The following is a 16,495-nucleotide window of genomic DNA, read 5'->3' on the forward strand; positions in this document are numbered from 1 at the left end:
TAATAACTCACTAATGAGAAGAAGTCCATTATTAACTTTGTCATTAATGGCACTCCTGCTATAAGAAGGCAACTGATGCCCTGCCATATGGAAACCAGCTTCTGTTCTTAGATGCTTCTAGAGAAACCAGCTTGTTTCTACACATTTCTAGACAAACCAGCTTCAGTTCCCTGACGTTTCTAGAGAAACCAGCTTCTGCTCCTAGATGTTTCCAGAAAAATCAGCTTGCTTCTTGATATTTCTAGAGAAAACAACTATTTTACTTGTTCAAGACACACCTCCTACAGTTTCACCGCAAAACGAGTGTCAAATCAATCCTTCTATAGCAGGGAACAAAATGTTAAAGTCCTTAATGGCAATATAATTACCAGGGCTTTACACTTCTTAATTCTCAAGCAAAACCTAACATCAAAGACTTTTGGAGAAGACTTACATCACCAATATTTTAGTAATTTTAGAAGACACAAAACACATTTGCTAGCCTACTATAAAGCCCTGTAAATAAGGAGACAACTAATGCCCAAACCAATACATCAACCAATTTAATGATGATACTTTCACCTTTACTTGTTCATGGTTTTGCCTCCTTTAAAAATCAGAAAAGTTCAGGAAGGTAGCTTCCTTTTTACAAATGATAATTTGAGGCTTTCTTTTTGCTAGAATTGGGCTCGTGGGTCAGTTTTGAATCACCAGTTTTCATCAACATTGAAAAATGTGAAAAAGCAAACATATTTTCAATATCTACATGCCAATGATTGTTCAGAGCTGAGAATTCTCCTCCTTCCAAATTATTACTTGGAATAAAGCTACTTGGAAAATTAAGGGCTCGGGGTTTATCTCTTTTGAGGACAATTGTTTCTCCTATCGAAGATCTTCTCCAGCACTCACCAAATTGGACCAGTTGAACTAAAATGTACAAGTTCTTGGCAAATGAATTGCACTCAGAGAGCTCTCAATAAATGCTCTTACTATCAGTACTATTAGGTTACTGCCAGGTTCCTCTACACAAGAGAGAATAGAGATCATTCTTCCTCTGCTCAGGTACTGGGTTAGGAAAGTGCAGAGCTCGCACAGTAGGACAAAAGTCAAAGGTGGATAGACTACCTGACAAGGTCGATGACTCTCTCCCTTGGAGCAGTGCTGACTGGCTCATCATTAATCATTATGATCTGATCTCCTGGGATAAGTTTTCCTTCAGAGGGGCCTCCTGGAAACAAAGGAGAGTTAAGTACCAGTTAGCACGTAACAGATAATAACCTGAAAGATTCCTCTACTTGGCCTGCAGAAGCAGTACATTCCGCCTTTGCAACTGGCCTTTTTCCAGAAGAAGCTCTCCATGCTAAAGGACCTCCTCTCAAATGCTGATGATTAATCTGTTAGCCTCACTAGAATATACAATGCTCTCCCCTTTCAGGGGCCATCCTGCTTATTTTGTTTAGCATTTGAGCGGCCTGACTCAGTGACATCTCTTAGTGACACAGTGAGTGAAATAGTTGAGTGACATAGCTCAGTATTTGGTATTTTGGTGGACTTCAAAATGCTTTTCCCATTTGACTTCTACATGGGGAGATTTTCATACAGAAAAGAGAATGAAGTCAAATGAGAGGGGAATGTTAGCACCAATTTGCAGATGAGGAAAATGAGGAACAAAAAGATTAGAAGGATTACCAGGGATGCATCCCAAAAATGGATGGCAAGAGATTTAATCTGGTTCTTCTGGGATCTAATTCACAGTCCTTTCCATTGCTCAGTCTGCCTTTCCTTCCCCGGTACACATATAACCCTCTGAGTCTTTGTCAAACAGGCAGGTTCTTGGAAAGAGAGGAGGAGCTTTGGGCATGAAGAGCTCAGAGATCCCAGAAAGAGGAGTGGTTGGCTTCCTCATAATCGAAGAGGTCATTCAACTCCCAAGTTGGAACGTAAACCATGAATCGCTAATTCTCAAGGCTTTGCCAAGTCAATTTACAGCATAGATCCATTAGGATGGCTACAGATGATTTAAATCAAGAAATCAGAGAGTTGAAAACACAGCAATCACTACAGCCTTCCTTAATCGGTAAAAGTAGGTCTTCTCTACCAAAGAGGTTCTCACCTAACAGAAACGGAAATCTGCTTTGCAGCTGAAGCTGGGAATTTCAGTAAAGCTAGTTTCATGGCATTCATACATTCCTTCAGCTTGAGGAACTTTTTCCTGACTGGGATAATGAAAACAAGGCTGTTATGTGCTTCTCTTCAAAGTATCTCAAAGATTTCTAGCAACGTGTCTTATTCCTTTTGCATGTGGCAACAGGGTAAATGTGTAGGAGAGAGGAAGCAATTGATCACACTCCAAAGGCAATCAAAGTGAGAACAGTGGAAACTTAGTTGAACTGTTGCTTGCCACCTGATATTATTTTTACTCCAAAGGCAATCAAAGTGAGAACAGTGGAAACTTAGTTGAACTGTTGCTTGCCACCTGATATTATTTTTAAAGGGCCTCATAACTGAGGGTCTCAAAGCATTCAAGAACACAAGCTTATTCCACTCTGCAAATCTCATGCAGGAAAAATGAATGTCCCCTAGTCTCAGAAGGTAAGAAAGCCAGGGTACAGACAGGTTACTTGGTCACACAAGGAAACAGGTGAGATGGAAACCCAAACACTTTTCCATCTTGTGGTCACTGGTCAGGGTTACCTCTGCTTGGATTTCTCATTCTGGACATTGGGTTTAAGAGTAGCACGCTGAAAAACTGATTTGCCAAGCTCTGGAGATTAATCAGTGCAGGGGAGGGGGGGGGATTTGTCTGATCTGAACGTAATCCCAAAGCTAATATTAATAAATACAAAATCAGCACATGAAATGTATTCCCTCTCAAGAGAAATTTTGCAATGCTTTCTGCCTGGTGCAGAAATTAAATACATGTACCGATTAAGAGACAATGATTTTCCCCCAAATGTCCAGTAAGTTTCTATGGGTTTAGAGAGAGCATGGTAATTATTTGCAAACACTGCATTATTTCATTTTTCTTGAAGACTTCTGTTGAATCCATCAAGCCTTGAACTATACAAAGTTTTGGTATTTGAATTTAAGCACCTTGAGGGCAGACATCATGTGACTTCTCTGGTTTGTATTTCCCAAGTGCCTATAGTACAGTAATAATAAGAATAATTGTGGTATTTATTAAGTGCTTACTATGTGCCAGGCAGTGTACTAAGTGCTAGGGTGGATACAAGCAACAAATCAGGTTGGACAAAGTCCCTGTCCCGCATGGGGCTCACAGTCTTCATCCCTATTTTACAGATGAGGTAACTGAAGCACAGAGAAGTAAAGTGACTTGCCCAGGGTCATACAGCAGACAAGTGGCAGGGCAGTGATTAAAACTCATGATTTTCTGACTCTCAGACACATGCTCTATCCACTATGCCATGCTGCATGTTTTGTTTTGTTGTCTGTCTCCCCCTTCTAGACTGTGAGCCCATTGTTGGGTAGGAACCGTTTCTATATGTTGCCTACTTGTACTTCCCAAGCGCTCTGCAACTGCTCTGCACACAGTAAGCGCTCAATAACTACGACTGAATGAATGAATGGCAGTGCCCAGCACCTGGAAGGAATTTGAGAAATACTACTGCATTTCAGTAACCACAGACTGAATTCAAAATTTCTGTATACTAATTACTAGTGGCAACTGACCATTCCTCATAGCCTAAGTTCACGCAGTCAGTAATGGGTCGAATGAAAGACAAAATATTTTGGAGAAGTAATTTTTTTGAAGTGAAATAATGGCTCAAATGGTTAAAAAAAAAAGATAATTCCAGCAAAGTCAAATCTCTTACTGAAAAATCTTTAGAGCCATTTCAATCAATGTGGGAGTCTCACCACATCCCCCAGCTATGCCAGCCAGTCAGCCTGCACAGCAAGGCAGTTGGCAAGTCAGAGTGCTGTCTGTCTTTCATGGTTGCATCAGATGGGAGGGAGGAACTCAAAGGGAGAGAAGCTTACCTGGTGTCACTGAACGCACAACCACAGGCTTTTCGCTTCCAGCCACAAAACCAAAACCCAACACTGGATCCCTCCTCATTTCCACTTTCCGGGGGGCTGGAGGGATGATTTGGCAACTCTCTAATCGAGGGTCTTCAAACGTGGCTGACTGGGTCATGTGACTACAAGTAAAACAAAAACAGCAGAAAGGAGCCATTAAACGCTTCTATCAAATCTTTTCCTGAATTCTGAACTATCTCAATTTGACACGAAATACAAGGGAATGCAATGGAACTCACTTGTTTCGAAAAACGACATGCACATATGTTTGGTTACCCAGCGTGTATAAATAAAATAGGTACAAGGAATGAAATTCATATCTTGTTAGCAGTTACCTCTACTGAATGCAGCATCTGGGCCCTCGATCAATCAATGAAATTCACTGAGTGCAAAGCACTGTACTAACAACTTGGGAGATTACAGTACAATACGGTTAGGAGAAACAATCCCTGCTCTCAAAGACCTTAAAATCCTAGTGGGGGAGACTGCCAAAGTAATTACAGATCGGGGAAGCAGCCGAGTATAAATGGATATGTATCTAAGTGCTGTGGGGCTACGGAACCTAGCATGAAGGAGCTATTTCCCCACTTGTTTTTGGCAATCTTGCTTTGAACCAAAGGGCCTTACGTATCCCAGAATCAAGGTAAAATCATGAGAGCAAAACATCATAGTTTCATTTTGGATGTTGATTCTCAACTGTAACATGATGTGAACATTCAATATCCCATCCAAGTGTGTGAATAATAATAATAATTGTGGTATTTGTTAAGCGCTTTCTATAAGACAGACACAATTCTAAGCGCTGGGGTGGATACGAGCAAATCTTATTGGACGCAGTCCCCGTTCCACATGGCGCTCATGATCTTAATTCCCAATTTACAGATGAGGTAAGTGAGACACAGAGAAGTTAAGTGTTTTGCCCAAGGTCACACAGCATACAAACGGTGGAGTCAGGATTAGAACCCATGACTTCTGACTCTCAGGCCCGTGCTCTATCTAGTAGGCTATGAATGCAAATTAGGGTCTCTGGGTCACAGATGCTCAGTCCTCAAACCTCCTGGATTTCTGCCTCCTTATCCGTTCCATATCACAGTCCTAGTCCTTTAAACGTGTGTTCCATCTTTAGGAGTGGAGTGGGTGCACTTGGAATTTGAGGAAAGGAGCCAAACTGTAAGAAGGCAACAGAGCGAATCAAGACAAGCTATCTTGCAGTAAGGAGCTCCTTGGGAGAGATACTCCTGAAGGTTTTGTACACCCAGTAGGCGATGGTATAGCCTAGGGTACCTGCTGAAATGTAAAGCCTGAAATTTGGTTTGGTTGTAAAAGACTTGACGGGGTCATATTCGCAATTTCGGAGTAAAACTGAGGAATTCTGTTTTGGGAGTTGATCTTTTCCACCTGATTAATGTGAACTGGCTCATGAAAACATTAGACTTTGAAGCTTATTTTAGTATGTTGACTTAGTTTTTATGTCCCCCTAAATAGAGAAATTTATTCTAAAAAGAGAAAAGCCCATTCATTTGAAATCTGCCCAACAACAAGAAGAAAAGCAGATTGCTTCTCTCCCATAATGTCCATTACTTTTTTTCCACAAGCTTCCTCAGTAGATAAATCTTGTCAAGTAAAGTCATTTTATAGCACACTAGAAGATAAGAGCATGTATGCCATCTGGACAAACATATGTTTCAAATAATGAAAAAAGGGGATTTTGTTGTTTCAGAAGTATATTGCCTTTGAAGAAAAAGAAAGGGAGGGAAACATTTCTTCTCAAACATTTCACTATCTATTTCTCTGGTTTGAAACATCTAAACAATGTAGAATTCCAGTAAGTGACAGATCTTTCTCAAGCAGGGAGAATGAGAAAATTGAACTTATAGATAGGTAAGCAATGGGGTTTGAAGGAGACAGTAGGCCGGTCTATTGAATATTGTTAACACTAAAATAAAATGAATGATAACCCTACATTGGCAATGACTATAACAAATAACAATGGGGTATTACTATCTATGATTTTTGGTGATGAAAGAACTTGATTGTGGTAACTTTGCTTCAAACCACTTGCTCCAGGTTTTACAAATTATTCCCTCCCTGAACCTGAACTCCATCCTCAGAGTAAGTCTCAGCACACAGCATCATTTTCTTTCTGAACAATTTTGAACAGAGGAGGATCACTTGGATGATCAAAATACATCAACACTTGATAGTATCATCAGATAGCATCACCCACTTTAAATCTTTTCCATGAAAAATCATTTTTCCCTTGTTCACATGAGCCAAGCAGTTTTTACCCCTGGATTAGCGATTTTATACAAAAAGAAGTTCAAATACTTTCTTAAATGAGCTGAAAAGGTGGCTTCTCTTTACGTGTCAACCATGCCTCACTGAATCCTAATGCTGACTATACCAGAACAGGCACACAACCCCAACACACACACATACACACACTTTACTGAACGCATAGCAAATTAATCGAGGTTGAAAGTGTATTCTCCAGAAAATGATGAACAATTCACGTTTGTCTGGGTTTTGACAGGTCTCATTCCAGAAGAAATGACAGTAATCCATCTGCTTTTCTTGGCCTACCTTTGCATTCCAGCAGAAAGGGATGTGGTGAATCCCTTGAGTGTGCCTTAATCAGAAGGAAGAAAGAATTGATACACCCAATTCATCAAGAAGAAACAATTTAGCTAGCAGAGTCTGCTATGTAAGAAAGCCTAAAATGAGCCTTTGGCTTTTTGTTGGGCTCATTAAAAATCAGCAGGACCCTCAAATTAATATGTGATAAATTGGAAGGCTGCTGCCATAATACCCACTTTTAAAAGTTGCTCTACTTTATTCAGAGAGAAAATGTGGTGGCAGCACAGAAGCATTCAGTGGGAGAGAGATTATACTGCTGGACCAATATGATATGGATTATACCAGCATCAATGCCATTATCGTTATTATTATTATTACTGAGGTGGGCAGGAAGGAGAAAAAGAGTAACACAAATTTCTCCTTTATCAATGAGTCCATGCATGTCTGGCGGGGAGATGCCAACAATGAGATTAATTTCTCCAGGTCAAGGTTCTGCATGTACCGTGAATTTGGGTCTCAGTGGGGTTTTAGGGTTTGAATGATCTGCTTTAACTATCTACAACAAATTGTAAACATAATGGTATTTTTCATTTCATTCCAGGGACGGCCAGCTGTGGAAGATAAAGTGCAGTTATAGAAAGCTGAATATTTGTGGGGCCTACATTCCCGCCTGTATTGCTTCCAGTGATATTAAAGGACTGTAATTTCACATTATACCAGATGGTTCTTCCACCCCATACCACATATCCTCTTAACTATTTTCCAACCCCGTTTGTGACCATGATGATGGGAAGTCTCCCTCTGAGACTTGCCTTGTGCCTGGTACTTCAGGACATAAAATCTGCACGAAAGAAGGGATTATAATGCTTTGTGCAGTGACACAATGAAAATCATCATCATCATCTATTTGACAAGTGAAATAGGCAACAGAGGTGGCAAACAAAAGCTTCCACTTGAGCCGTTTGGTTAATTCCATTTTTTATGATATTTGTTAAGTGCTCACTGTGTGCCAGGTACCATTCTAAGTGCTGGGTACATACAAGCTGATCAGGTTGGACACATTTGGACACAGTCCCATGTCCCACTTGGGACGCAGAGTCAGTCCTCATTTTACAAATGAGGGAACTGAGGCACAGAGAAGTTAAGTTACTTGCCTAGGGTCACACAGCAGACAAGTGGCAGAGCCTGGATTAGAACTCAGGTTCTTCTAAACTCTCAGGCCTATGCCCTATCCACTAGGCCATGATGCTTCTCGCATTTTATGAGTGGGAGCGATCCCCATCTCCTTATCTTCCAATGGAAGATTTTCCCCATGACTCCCAATTTTCAGAACACGTGGGGACCCAGCCCGCCAACTAGCTAATATTATTGAGTGCACTGCAAAATGCAAGGTGCTAGCACAATTTAACTTTTGCTGCTGCAGGCAACAAGATGTCAACTTTGGCAGAAGCAGTAGTCATAGGAGATGGAGAAGGACTAAGTTGTGTCCATTAAATATGGAGTGCATAGTGTAAAGAATGGGGGGAAAACCACAAGTTCACCCTTTACCTCACAGGCCAAGGCCTAAGATAAGGACAGAAAATAGTCACCTTTCCCCTTCGGAAGCAGAGCACTTAAATTCATCTCCACATGTTTCGAACTGATGGCACTGATTTCACTATTGAAAGGATAAGGAGGGAAAGGAAATATAAGTGGCTTTCCTAAATCTCCCTTCAGGGAACATCCTAATCCCTGATGATTTTTTTGGGCTTGTATGCATGAGTTTTTGGGACAGTACAAAAGGTCAAAGCAAAGAAATAATGGGATTTGAGCAAACTGGGATTGATTTTTGTTTAGTCAGAAGTGAATCAGTCTATTTTTAAATGTGACTTTTAAGGTAAAGCAGCCAGGATATCAATGATTATGCTCACTTGAAGAGTTGAAGGCAAGAGTGAATTTCCAGGGATGAGGTGTTTCAAGACTTTGTAAATAAAAAATATTACTATTTACTATGAAATTTGGTAGGACATTTGTTTTATATTCTTTAAAGAACCATTTACTCGGGCAAATTTAATAAAAGGAGATTAATATCGAGGCATTTGGTCCATTATTTAAGAATTTGGGGCCAAATTTGGACCTTTGACCTACAAAGGAAGCACGAAATATTAAAAAACAAACAAAGAAAAGTGTATTGCTCATTGAACCAACCTTCCCAATCAGCACTCCAGTGGGATTTTTGATCTGGATTTATATCATAGCCATTTTTGCCCACATTAATTCAGGTTCCATTTTTCACTAACCAACAAGAGCACTATAACTCCCAATCACACTTGACATGCAGAGAATTAAAAATGACTAATACTGTCCCGACTATTGATGCAGTATAGAAAAGTCGAAGCTCAATCACTGCCATCAAATATATTCTTTAAGCATTTAGTGGCATTGCATCAGTAGCTTCTTAAGAAGCTGTTTCTATATCTGACCTTTGTTAAAGCCCAGTTGAGCCACCAAATTGATTTTTGTCATTGCCAAGTGGAATGTGGGAGAGAAAATGTTGAGGCAATGCTCACTGTGAGTCTGACTGTGGCATGAAGAGGTCAAGATATGTGTCAGTTTGCCCAGGGTAGCAAAGCCCCTTAGCCAACCTCGTTATCAATTAAATTAATTGAATCCTGTTCAATACTTTTAGAGATAACTCATACGATAACGACATTTTAACATTTCAGAAGCAAAAACAACGAAGGCTCAGGGCATATCTTCAGGCTGAATGACTTGGCTGGATGAGTGTGTCAATGCTGGGGTCCACTTAAAACCATTACCCCCTATGACACATCATCATTCTGGAAACATCCTGGTGCCGTGCTGATTTATTTTCATTGAGGGGAAAATACAGTTTCAGGGATGACAGGCGAGGTCAGAGACTCAAGCATCCTTTATGATAACCAACCTTACTGCTGAAATTAATATCCATTAGCATATTAATATGACTGCTACGAGTATTTCTGAGAACTTGAAATAAACTCGTAGGAAGCCTTCGGGAAGGCTGGCTTTATCTTCATATGAAATAACCTTTGAAAATTGCTTTCCTCTCTCACATTCCTTCTGAGTAAGAAGGGAATAATTATGGTACTTGTTAAGAGCTTACTGTGTGCCAAGAAGCACTCTATTTTTCTCAGCTTCTGCTACTTTACCTCAATCCAGATAAGTACTGGTGAGAGGAGGAGAGGTGGACATGGTGATGATGATATTTGTTAAGCGCTTACTATGTGCAAAGCACTGTTCTAAGCACTGGGAGGTTACAAGGTGATCAGGTTGTCCCAGGGGGGGCTCACAAGTCTTAATCCCCATTTTACAGATGAGGTAACTGAGGCCCAGAGAAGTTAACTGACTTGCCCAAAGTCACACAGCTGACTATTGGCAGAGCAGAATTTGAACCCATGACCTCTGATTCCGAAGCCCGTGCTCTTTTCCACTGAGCCACACTGCTTGAGTGGTAGGACACAGTGACGTGACCAAATTGGTGAGCCAAAAACTCTTTGCATTTCATATTTGCTTCTGGTTATACCAATACAAAATATCTCAGGGGAAATGCAACCTATTTTCTGCTAAATGTCCAGTAGGCTCTGCTAGACATAGCAGATGCTTTAGCAGGCCATGAAGACTATACCCATACTGAAATTTGTTAAGAGCTTAGTGATTTTCCAGTACCATTAATAACTGTGAGTAAAATCAGGCTTGTTCATATTGGAATGCTAGGGACACTAATTAATATTAGCACCAGGCTTCCTGAATGTCACATTTTAAGCAATTCATTTTATGAGCTCTAATTAACCATTTATAATAATCCTCATTTATTCCAGTTTAAAAGTCTAATACTGTTCCAAAGTTGATACCAATATTATTATAAACATTTACTGCTTCTGTTTAGAGTTAATTACACCTCCATCATATTCTTACATATTAGGTACCACCAAATGCCAGTCTACCACCTTATCAAATCGCTTTTCATGTAACACTCTCATATTAAATATAAATGAAATCTTGCTAATGGAATACAATGAAGGCACTATTACATTTGAATATGTACATAAGCAATTAGCATGGTCTAGTATTAGGCAGCCTCAGAGGCTTTATTTTATATTATTATTACAACGACTAATAATAGAAGCATTTGTTAAGTGCTTATTATGGAGCCAAGCACTGGGGTAGATACAGGATAAACAGAACAGTCACAGTTCCTGTCCCACATGGGGCTCACAATCTAAGGAGTGGGGAAGGAGAACAACCATTTAACCCTTGTTTTACAGAAGAGGGAACAGACACAGACAAATTAAGTGATTGGTACAAAATCACACAGCGGGCATAAAGCAGAGCCAGAATTAGACTCCAGATCCTCTGATTCCTAGGCCCTTGCGCTTTCCACCAAGCCATGCTGCTTGGTGTGTGTGGATGAACATGGTTGGTTCACTTGGGAAAACAAACATATTTTGGGATTATTGGAGAATGAGTAGTACAAATTAAGATGACTGACTGCCTTCCCATCTGACCCATTCAATTGGCCCAACATCTCCCTAACCATGCATCAGAGTTAACAATCTGAGTGGCAGTATCCCTATAAAACAACATTTGAGACACGGACCACGTTTCTGCCGCCTGTAATTAAAATACCTAAAGGGACACGGGATGAAATTTTGTATGCACTCCCAATTCCTACATGGCATTTGTCCCAAATAGTGAGCTAGTCCTTATGATCAAATCGTGATAATGGCAAAGCACCTGGATCTTGTGGCAGGTGGGATATTGCAGCCACTACTGTGGATGGACCCCACTACAGGCTACTACAGAATTTGTCTGACCACTTCCTCCCTTACCTAAAATGTACCTTCAGGCACAAAGTATCGCCCACATGAATGTCACTGTCACAGAACATCAGATCAATCAATCAGTGGCATTTACTGTCTCTATATATTGCCGACGTGTACTTCCCAAGCACTTAGTACAGTGCTCTGCATTCAGTAAGTGCTCAATAAATACGATTGAATGAATGAATGAATTTATTGTGTGCTTACTTTGGGCGGAGCACTTTAGAAAACACTTGGGAGAGTATGGTAGAGTTGGTATACATTCAAGTAATTGCTGAGGTCATGATTTTAAGATGAATATTTGTTTTCAAGAGCTAAAAATATAGGAAAATACCATCTTGGTTTCAGAGCAACATGGTACATACAAAAGAATAAGCAATTACCCACTCATACATAATGACAACTCCATCCCACTGAGGTGTATATGATAATTTAGTAATGGTATTTAAAATGAAGCATCATACCTGAATCACAAAGAAACAAAAATGTTATTCATTAACAAAGCTTTAAGAAAATGCTGCAGAAATATCGTGGGCGTGTTCATGCTCACTCCCCAAATTATCTGGCAATTATCTCCAGTTTTCCAGAGATTGGCAGTAATCCCAATTATTTCAGGGGACCACTCTAAGCATCTGGGAAGGCTGCTTTTACCAGATTTTGTACCTGGAAAAAGACACAGATGTTCAAAGTTGATCCGAAAAAAATCTGGATCCCGTGCTTAATATATACTCATTCAATCGTATTTATTGAGCACTTACTGTGTACAGAGCACTGTACTAAGCGCTTGGGAAGTACAAGTTGGCAACATATAGAGACAGTCCCAAAATAGCCTGCAAACTTTGCCAACAGAACTGGATTTTTCAGGCTTTATGCAAGAAGTAAACTGAAGAAGGAAAATACCATAAAGTGGATTGAAATCTGGATATTGTTGTCCAAGAGGTGATACAGCTAATATCTTTCGGCTAGGCACGGCAGTAGGAGCATTCATACAAAGCTCCCACTTTAAATTTTGTTGCTTCCAATTTCTGTATACAATGTGTATAATGTGACATGTCTTGAGACACACAGATATACTTATGAAACCATTTTCATCAAACCATAGGAGGGAAAAGTTTCTATGTACTGGCCTGAAAGAATTAATGGACTTCACCCTTTTTATAGACAAAAATACTAGGGCACTGATGCTTAGACCTACATTGGCCTGGTTTCTGCCATTCCCATCAAGGTAAGGGCATTTGATCCTCAGGTTTGGACTCTGTGAGCTAGAGTTGGTGATTGAACATGATGAGTAAAATATGAAAGAAACCCTCTTTTGGGTACTGATTTTCCTTCCTGTCCTCCTTTTGGGTTTTTAGGCAAAGTTTCCAGGTGCAAGGACCAGTAAAGGGGAATTAAAACTCGGCTCACTAATGGAAGCATTTACAATAACACCTTTAATCACTTCTTACCCTTTCTCTCTAGGGAGGTGGGGCGAATGAAGCAGGGGAAAGGAGTGACTGGGGTAGAGGGTGAAGGAAGAAAAGGGGAGGAACACATTCACTCTACCTTCCAGTGGAAGAATTTGCAATAACTGTTAGATCAGGTTCTTGGAGTGATAGCCATGCTTGTGATTCTGGGCAGGCAACACTCTGCAGCAAAATTAGCTATTCATCTCCATTCTTCTGTATATAAATGAGCAAACAAGTGAGAGCCAAAGCATGTGTCTGAACAGTCTGCTCCATAATTTAGAATACTACATTCCCAGAGCACATGCCCTTCAGCTAAATCTACCTCCCAACAGTCAGTCCCTGATGCCGGTAAATATAACACAGGACAACAACAACCTAGCATAAATCTAGAAAGATAAATCAAACTGATTTTAATGTTTCATACCTAAAGCTATCACTTGTCCAACTGAAGCCAACAACACTGGATCCCCAACACTTACTAAGAAGGAAACTGGATGAAATCGAGTCAGACCTTTAATGCAGGCACAGTTTCCACATTTCAGAAGGACAAAGATCAGAATCACACGATTACAGCATCACCCCATAAGAGAGGATGGTCACAGTACGGAGAGATAAAGTTGGTAAAACACTCAAGGCTAGACTCAGCAATTTGGTTGAGCAGTCAAACAATTCAGGTGGCTTTCAAAGGGCCTCAGAGAGAATTAAGATCCTTAGGAAACACAGTCTTGTACGGGAGTCTTTCAATTTGATGCATTAAAGAAATAGGAGGCATCCTCTTCGCTCTCCATTCTGGAACTCTGACTCAGTCCTGAATTCATTACCTCAATCCAAGGCGTCCCCGTTCTTTTGAGCACCCATTTAGTTAAGGTTCACTATCTTACCCTAATATATGACAGAACACCCCATTTGGAATACATATTTTGATCAAATGTTTCCTGGGGCAAATCTAGCTGCATGTGAAGAAACAAACAGGCTTATCAGGGCCACTTTCTTATGACATTTGGTTGCCACTGAGCTCAAAGACGGAATAAAGAAACAACTCCATACAAACATTTGACAGTGTGGCTTTGGAAGCAAATGCAAATGAACTGCCTGAAATTTGGAAGGAGGCTAGGGTTATGAAACTATAAATGGAAACCTCCTTTTTAAAGGCACATACAATTTATCCTCCCTCCTTCTCTGAAGACTATTAAAAACAATGTTTTCCTATTGTTAGTAGTAGCTGTGGCTTGAGGATTGCTTGCTAATATTAGACGGTTTCATTATAAATTTCACTCTTAAGATGTCCTCGGGAATATTTCTGAAACCTGGGACACCTCATTCATAAAGCCAACTCGATGTTCGGGTGGCAGCTACAAACAATTCTGGCCAAACACCAGTTCACAATTAAAGACTGCTGATAATTTTTTTTGCCTCAACAGCCATTTTTGAATCCTTATGACCAGTTTTATGGCAGGAAACTTTCTTTTTTTTGGAGAGGAAGGCATTCAAGGATCATTGACAAAATGGGTAATGGAAATGAGATCCTGGAAGATCTGACACTTCCTCCTGGTTCTACAAATACTTTTTCATGGTTAACAACTTTTATCTTCAACTCACCACCTTTAAAGTGAGAATGAAGCCACCTGGACCTGCAGAAAATTTAGGCTAAAATATCATTTTGAGAAAAACAAAAATGTTCCAGAAAAAACTACTCCCAATGCCAAACCGTGTGGGACTGGGACTACTCCAACCTATCTATATTGTATCTATCTATCCTATATTGTATCTATATTTCATCTATTAGTACAGGGCTTGGAACAAAGTATGCTCTTCACAAACATTACAATTATAATTTATCCATGCTAGTGAAGGACTGGAAAATTTCAGTGATTGAATTCACAGATAAGCTAATAATCTTATTTGAGTTTACAGAATTGATAGTTCCTCCCACCCCATGCCTTCATCGAAATTTATTGGAGCTGCTAATAAGTAATGGTGTAATAGAGCTGAGAAGGGGCAAAGTATCTCGTAATCATTTCTGAATAATGCAAAATCGATTTGTATAAATCACTGCCTTGAGCTCGTTATGAGAATCAGCGTGGCTCAGTGGAAAGAGCACGGGCTTTGGAGCCAGAGGTCATGGGTTCAAATCCCAGCTCTGCCAATTGTCAGCTGTGTGACTTTGGACAAGTCACTTAACTTCTCTGTGCCTCAGTTCCCACATCTGTAAAATGGGGATTAAGACTGTGAGCCCCCTGTAGGACAACCTGATCACCTTATAACCTCCCCAGTGCTTAGAACAGTGCTTTGCACATAGTAAGCGCTTAACAAATGCCATCATTACTATTAAGGAGCACTTTTTTCTTCCTGGGTGAAGGTGGAATGAACACTGTATTCCTTAGCCTAAACAGAGCGTGATTCTCCTGGAGGAGGAACTTGGAATATTTGAGTTTGTCTCTATAGAAACTGAAAATTCTACATTTAGGCTAAACCACAGCAATCAGGAATTTCCAAGATGAGTGCACATAAATACGCCTTTCCAAGAGATTAGGGGAAATGAGTGCAAGTTAACTCTTTGGCCATTAAATCAATCAATGGTATTTCTTGATTGCTTAATAGGTGCAGATCACTGTACTAAGTGCTTGAGAGAGTACACTGTAACAGAATTAGCAGACACATTCACTAATAAGTGCAGGGTTCTCTGCCACCTGCAAGACACAAAACTGCACGGACGAAGAATGGCCTAGTGGAAAAAGCATGGGCTTCACAGTCAGAGTACCTGGGTTCTAATCCTGGCCCTGCCACTTGTCTGCTGTCTGACCTTGGACAAGTCACAACCTCTCTGTGCCTCAGTTACCTCATCAATAAAAATGGAGATTAAGACTGTAAGACCCATGTGGAATATGGACATGGACTGTGTCCAACCTGATTAGCGGTCCGTACAGTGCCTGGCACATGCTAAGTGATTAACAACAACACGATTTGTGAAAAATCTAGATTCTCTAATCACACCCCATATTGAATTGTACCGTTTTTCCCCTTACTTTTTCTTGGTAATTTGAAAAATCTCCTTTGCATAGGGTCTGTGACATAAAGGTAAGGTCAGAGAATAAAAAGCTATCTCAATGTTTATGAGGGTAAACAAAAGGCTATGATTTGATCTTTTTCTGATAAAAATGACTGCTATTGGGAGAAAAAAGGTTCTCTTTGGACTGCTTTTGTTCAATACTAAAAGAGGATAATACATTGAGCAGAAAGGCAGAAAGAAGACTAGGTTACTTTCAAAGATGTTCGCTTTGAAACCTTCTTAGATATGCTTTATAATTGCATCGTGAGAGATATTAAGCCATACAGTCAAAACGGGCATTAAATGTTTTATCTTGCCGAATCCATAAACATCAATTACCACACAGGGTGAGTAAATTTTGAGGGACTTTAATGTTGTCAAGAAGAAAATGTAATAAAAGCCATCCTACTGTTAGGCAATTTAAAAATCTATTTGACTCATTAGTTTTAGTCTTTTCAGAATGCTGTCATGTCTTTTCTGAAGGTACCATTCATTCTATTTGAAAAACAATGGCCTGCCTCTGAAGGTGTCTCAGGTAATTAGCGGAATGCTAACACTCAACG

At 40.0% G+C, this 16,495-nt stretch overlaps 1 protein-coding gene across 3 annotated transcripts in view; it reads right to left on the reverse strand.

The window, feature by feature from the left end:
• FRMPD4 (FERM and PDZ domain containing 4) overlaps positions 1-16,495 on the reverse strand; it is a 254,040-nt gene that overhangs the window by 58,866 nt on the left and 178,679 nt on the right. For all 3 annotated transcript variants that reach the window (XM_038757339.1, XM_038757340.1, XM_038757341.1), the window contains exons 3-4: positions 3,979-4,139; positions 1,105-1,207 (exon numbers count right to left, since the gene is read on the reverse strand). In XM_038757339.1, coding sequence (XP_038613267.1) covers positions 1,105-1,207; positions 3,979-4,139 — 264 coding nt within the window. The remainder of the gene's footprint in view (positions 1-1,104; positions 1,208-3,978; positions 4,140-16,495) is intronic.

Source organism: Tachyglossus aculeatus, chromosome 15 (assembly GCF_015852505.1).
Source record: "Tachyglossus aculeatus isolate mTacAcu1 chromosome 15, mTacAcu1.pri, whole genome shotgun sequence".
In the NCBI taxonomy this organism is placed as follows: Eukaryota; Metazoa; Chordata; class Mammalia; order Monotremata; family Tachyglossidae; genus Tachyglossus; species Tachyglossus aculeatus.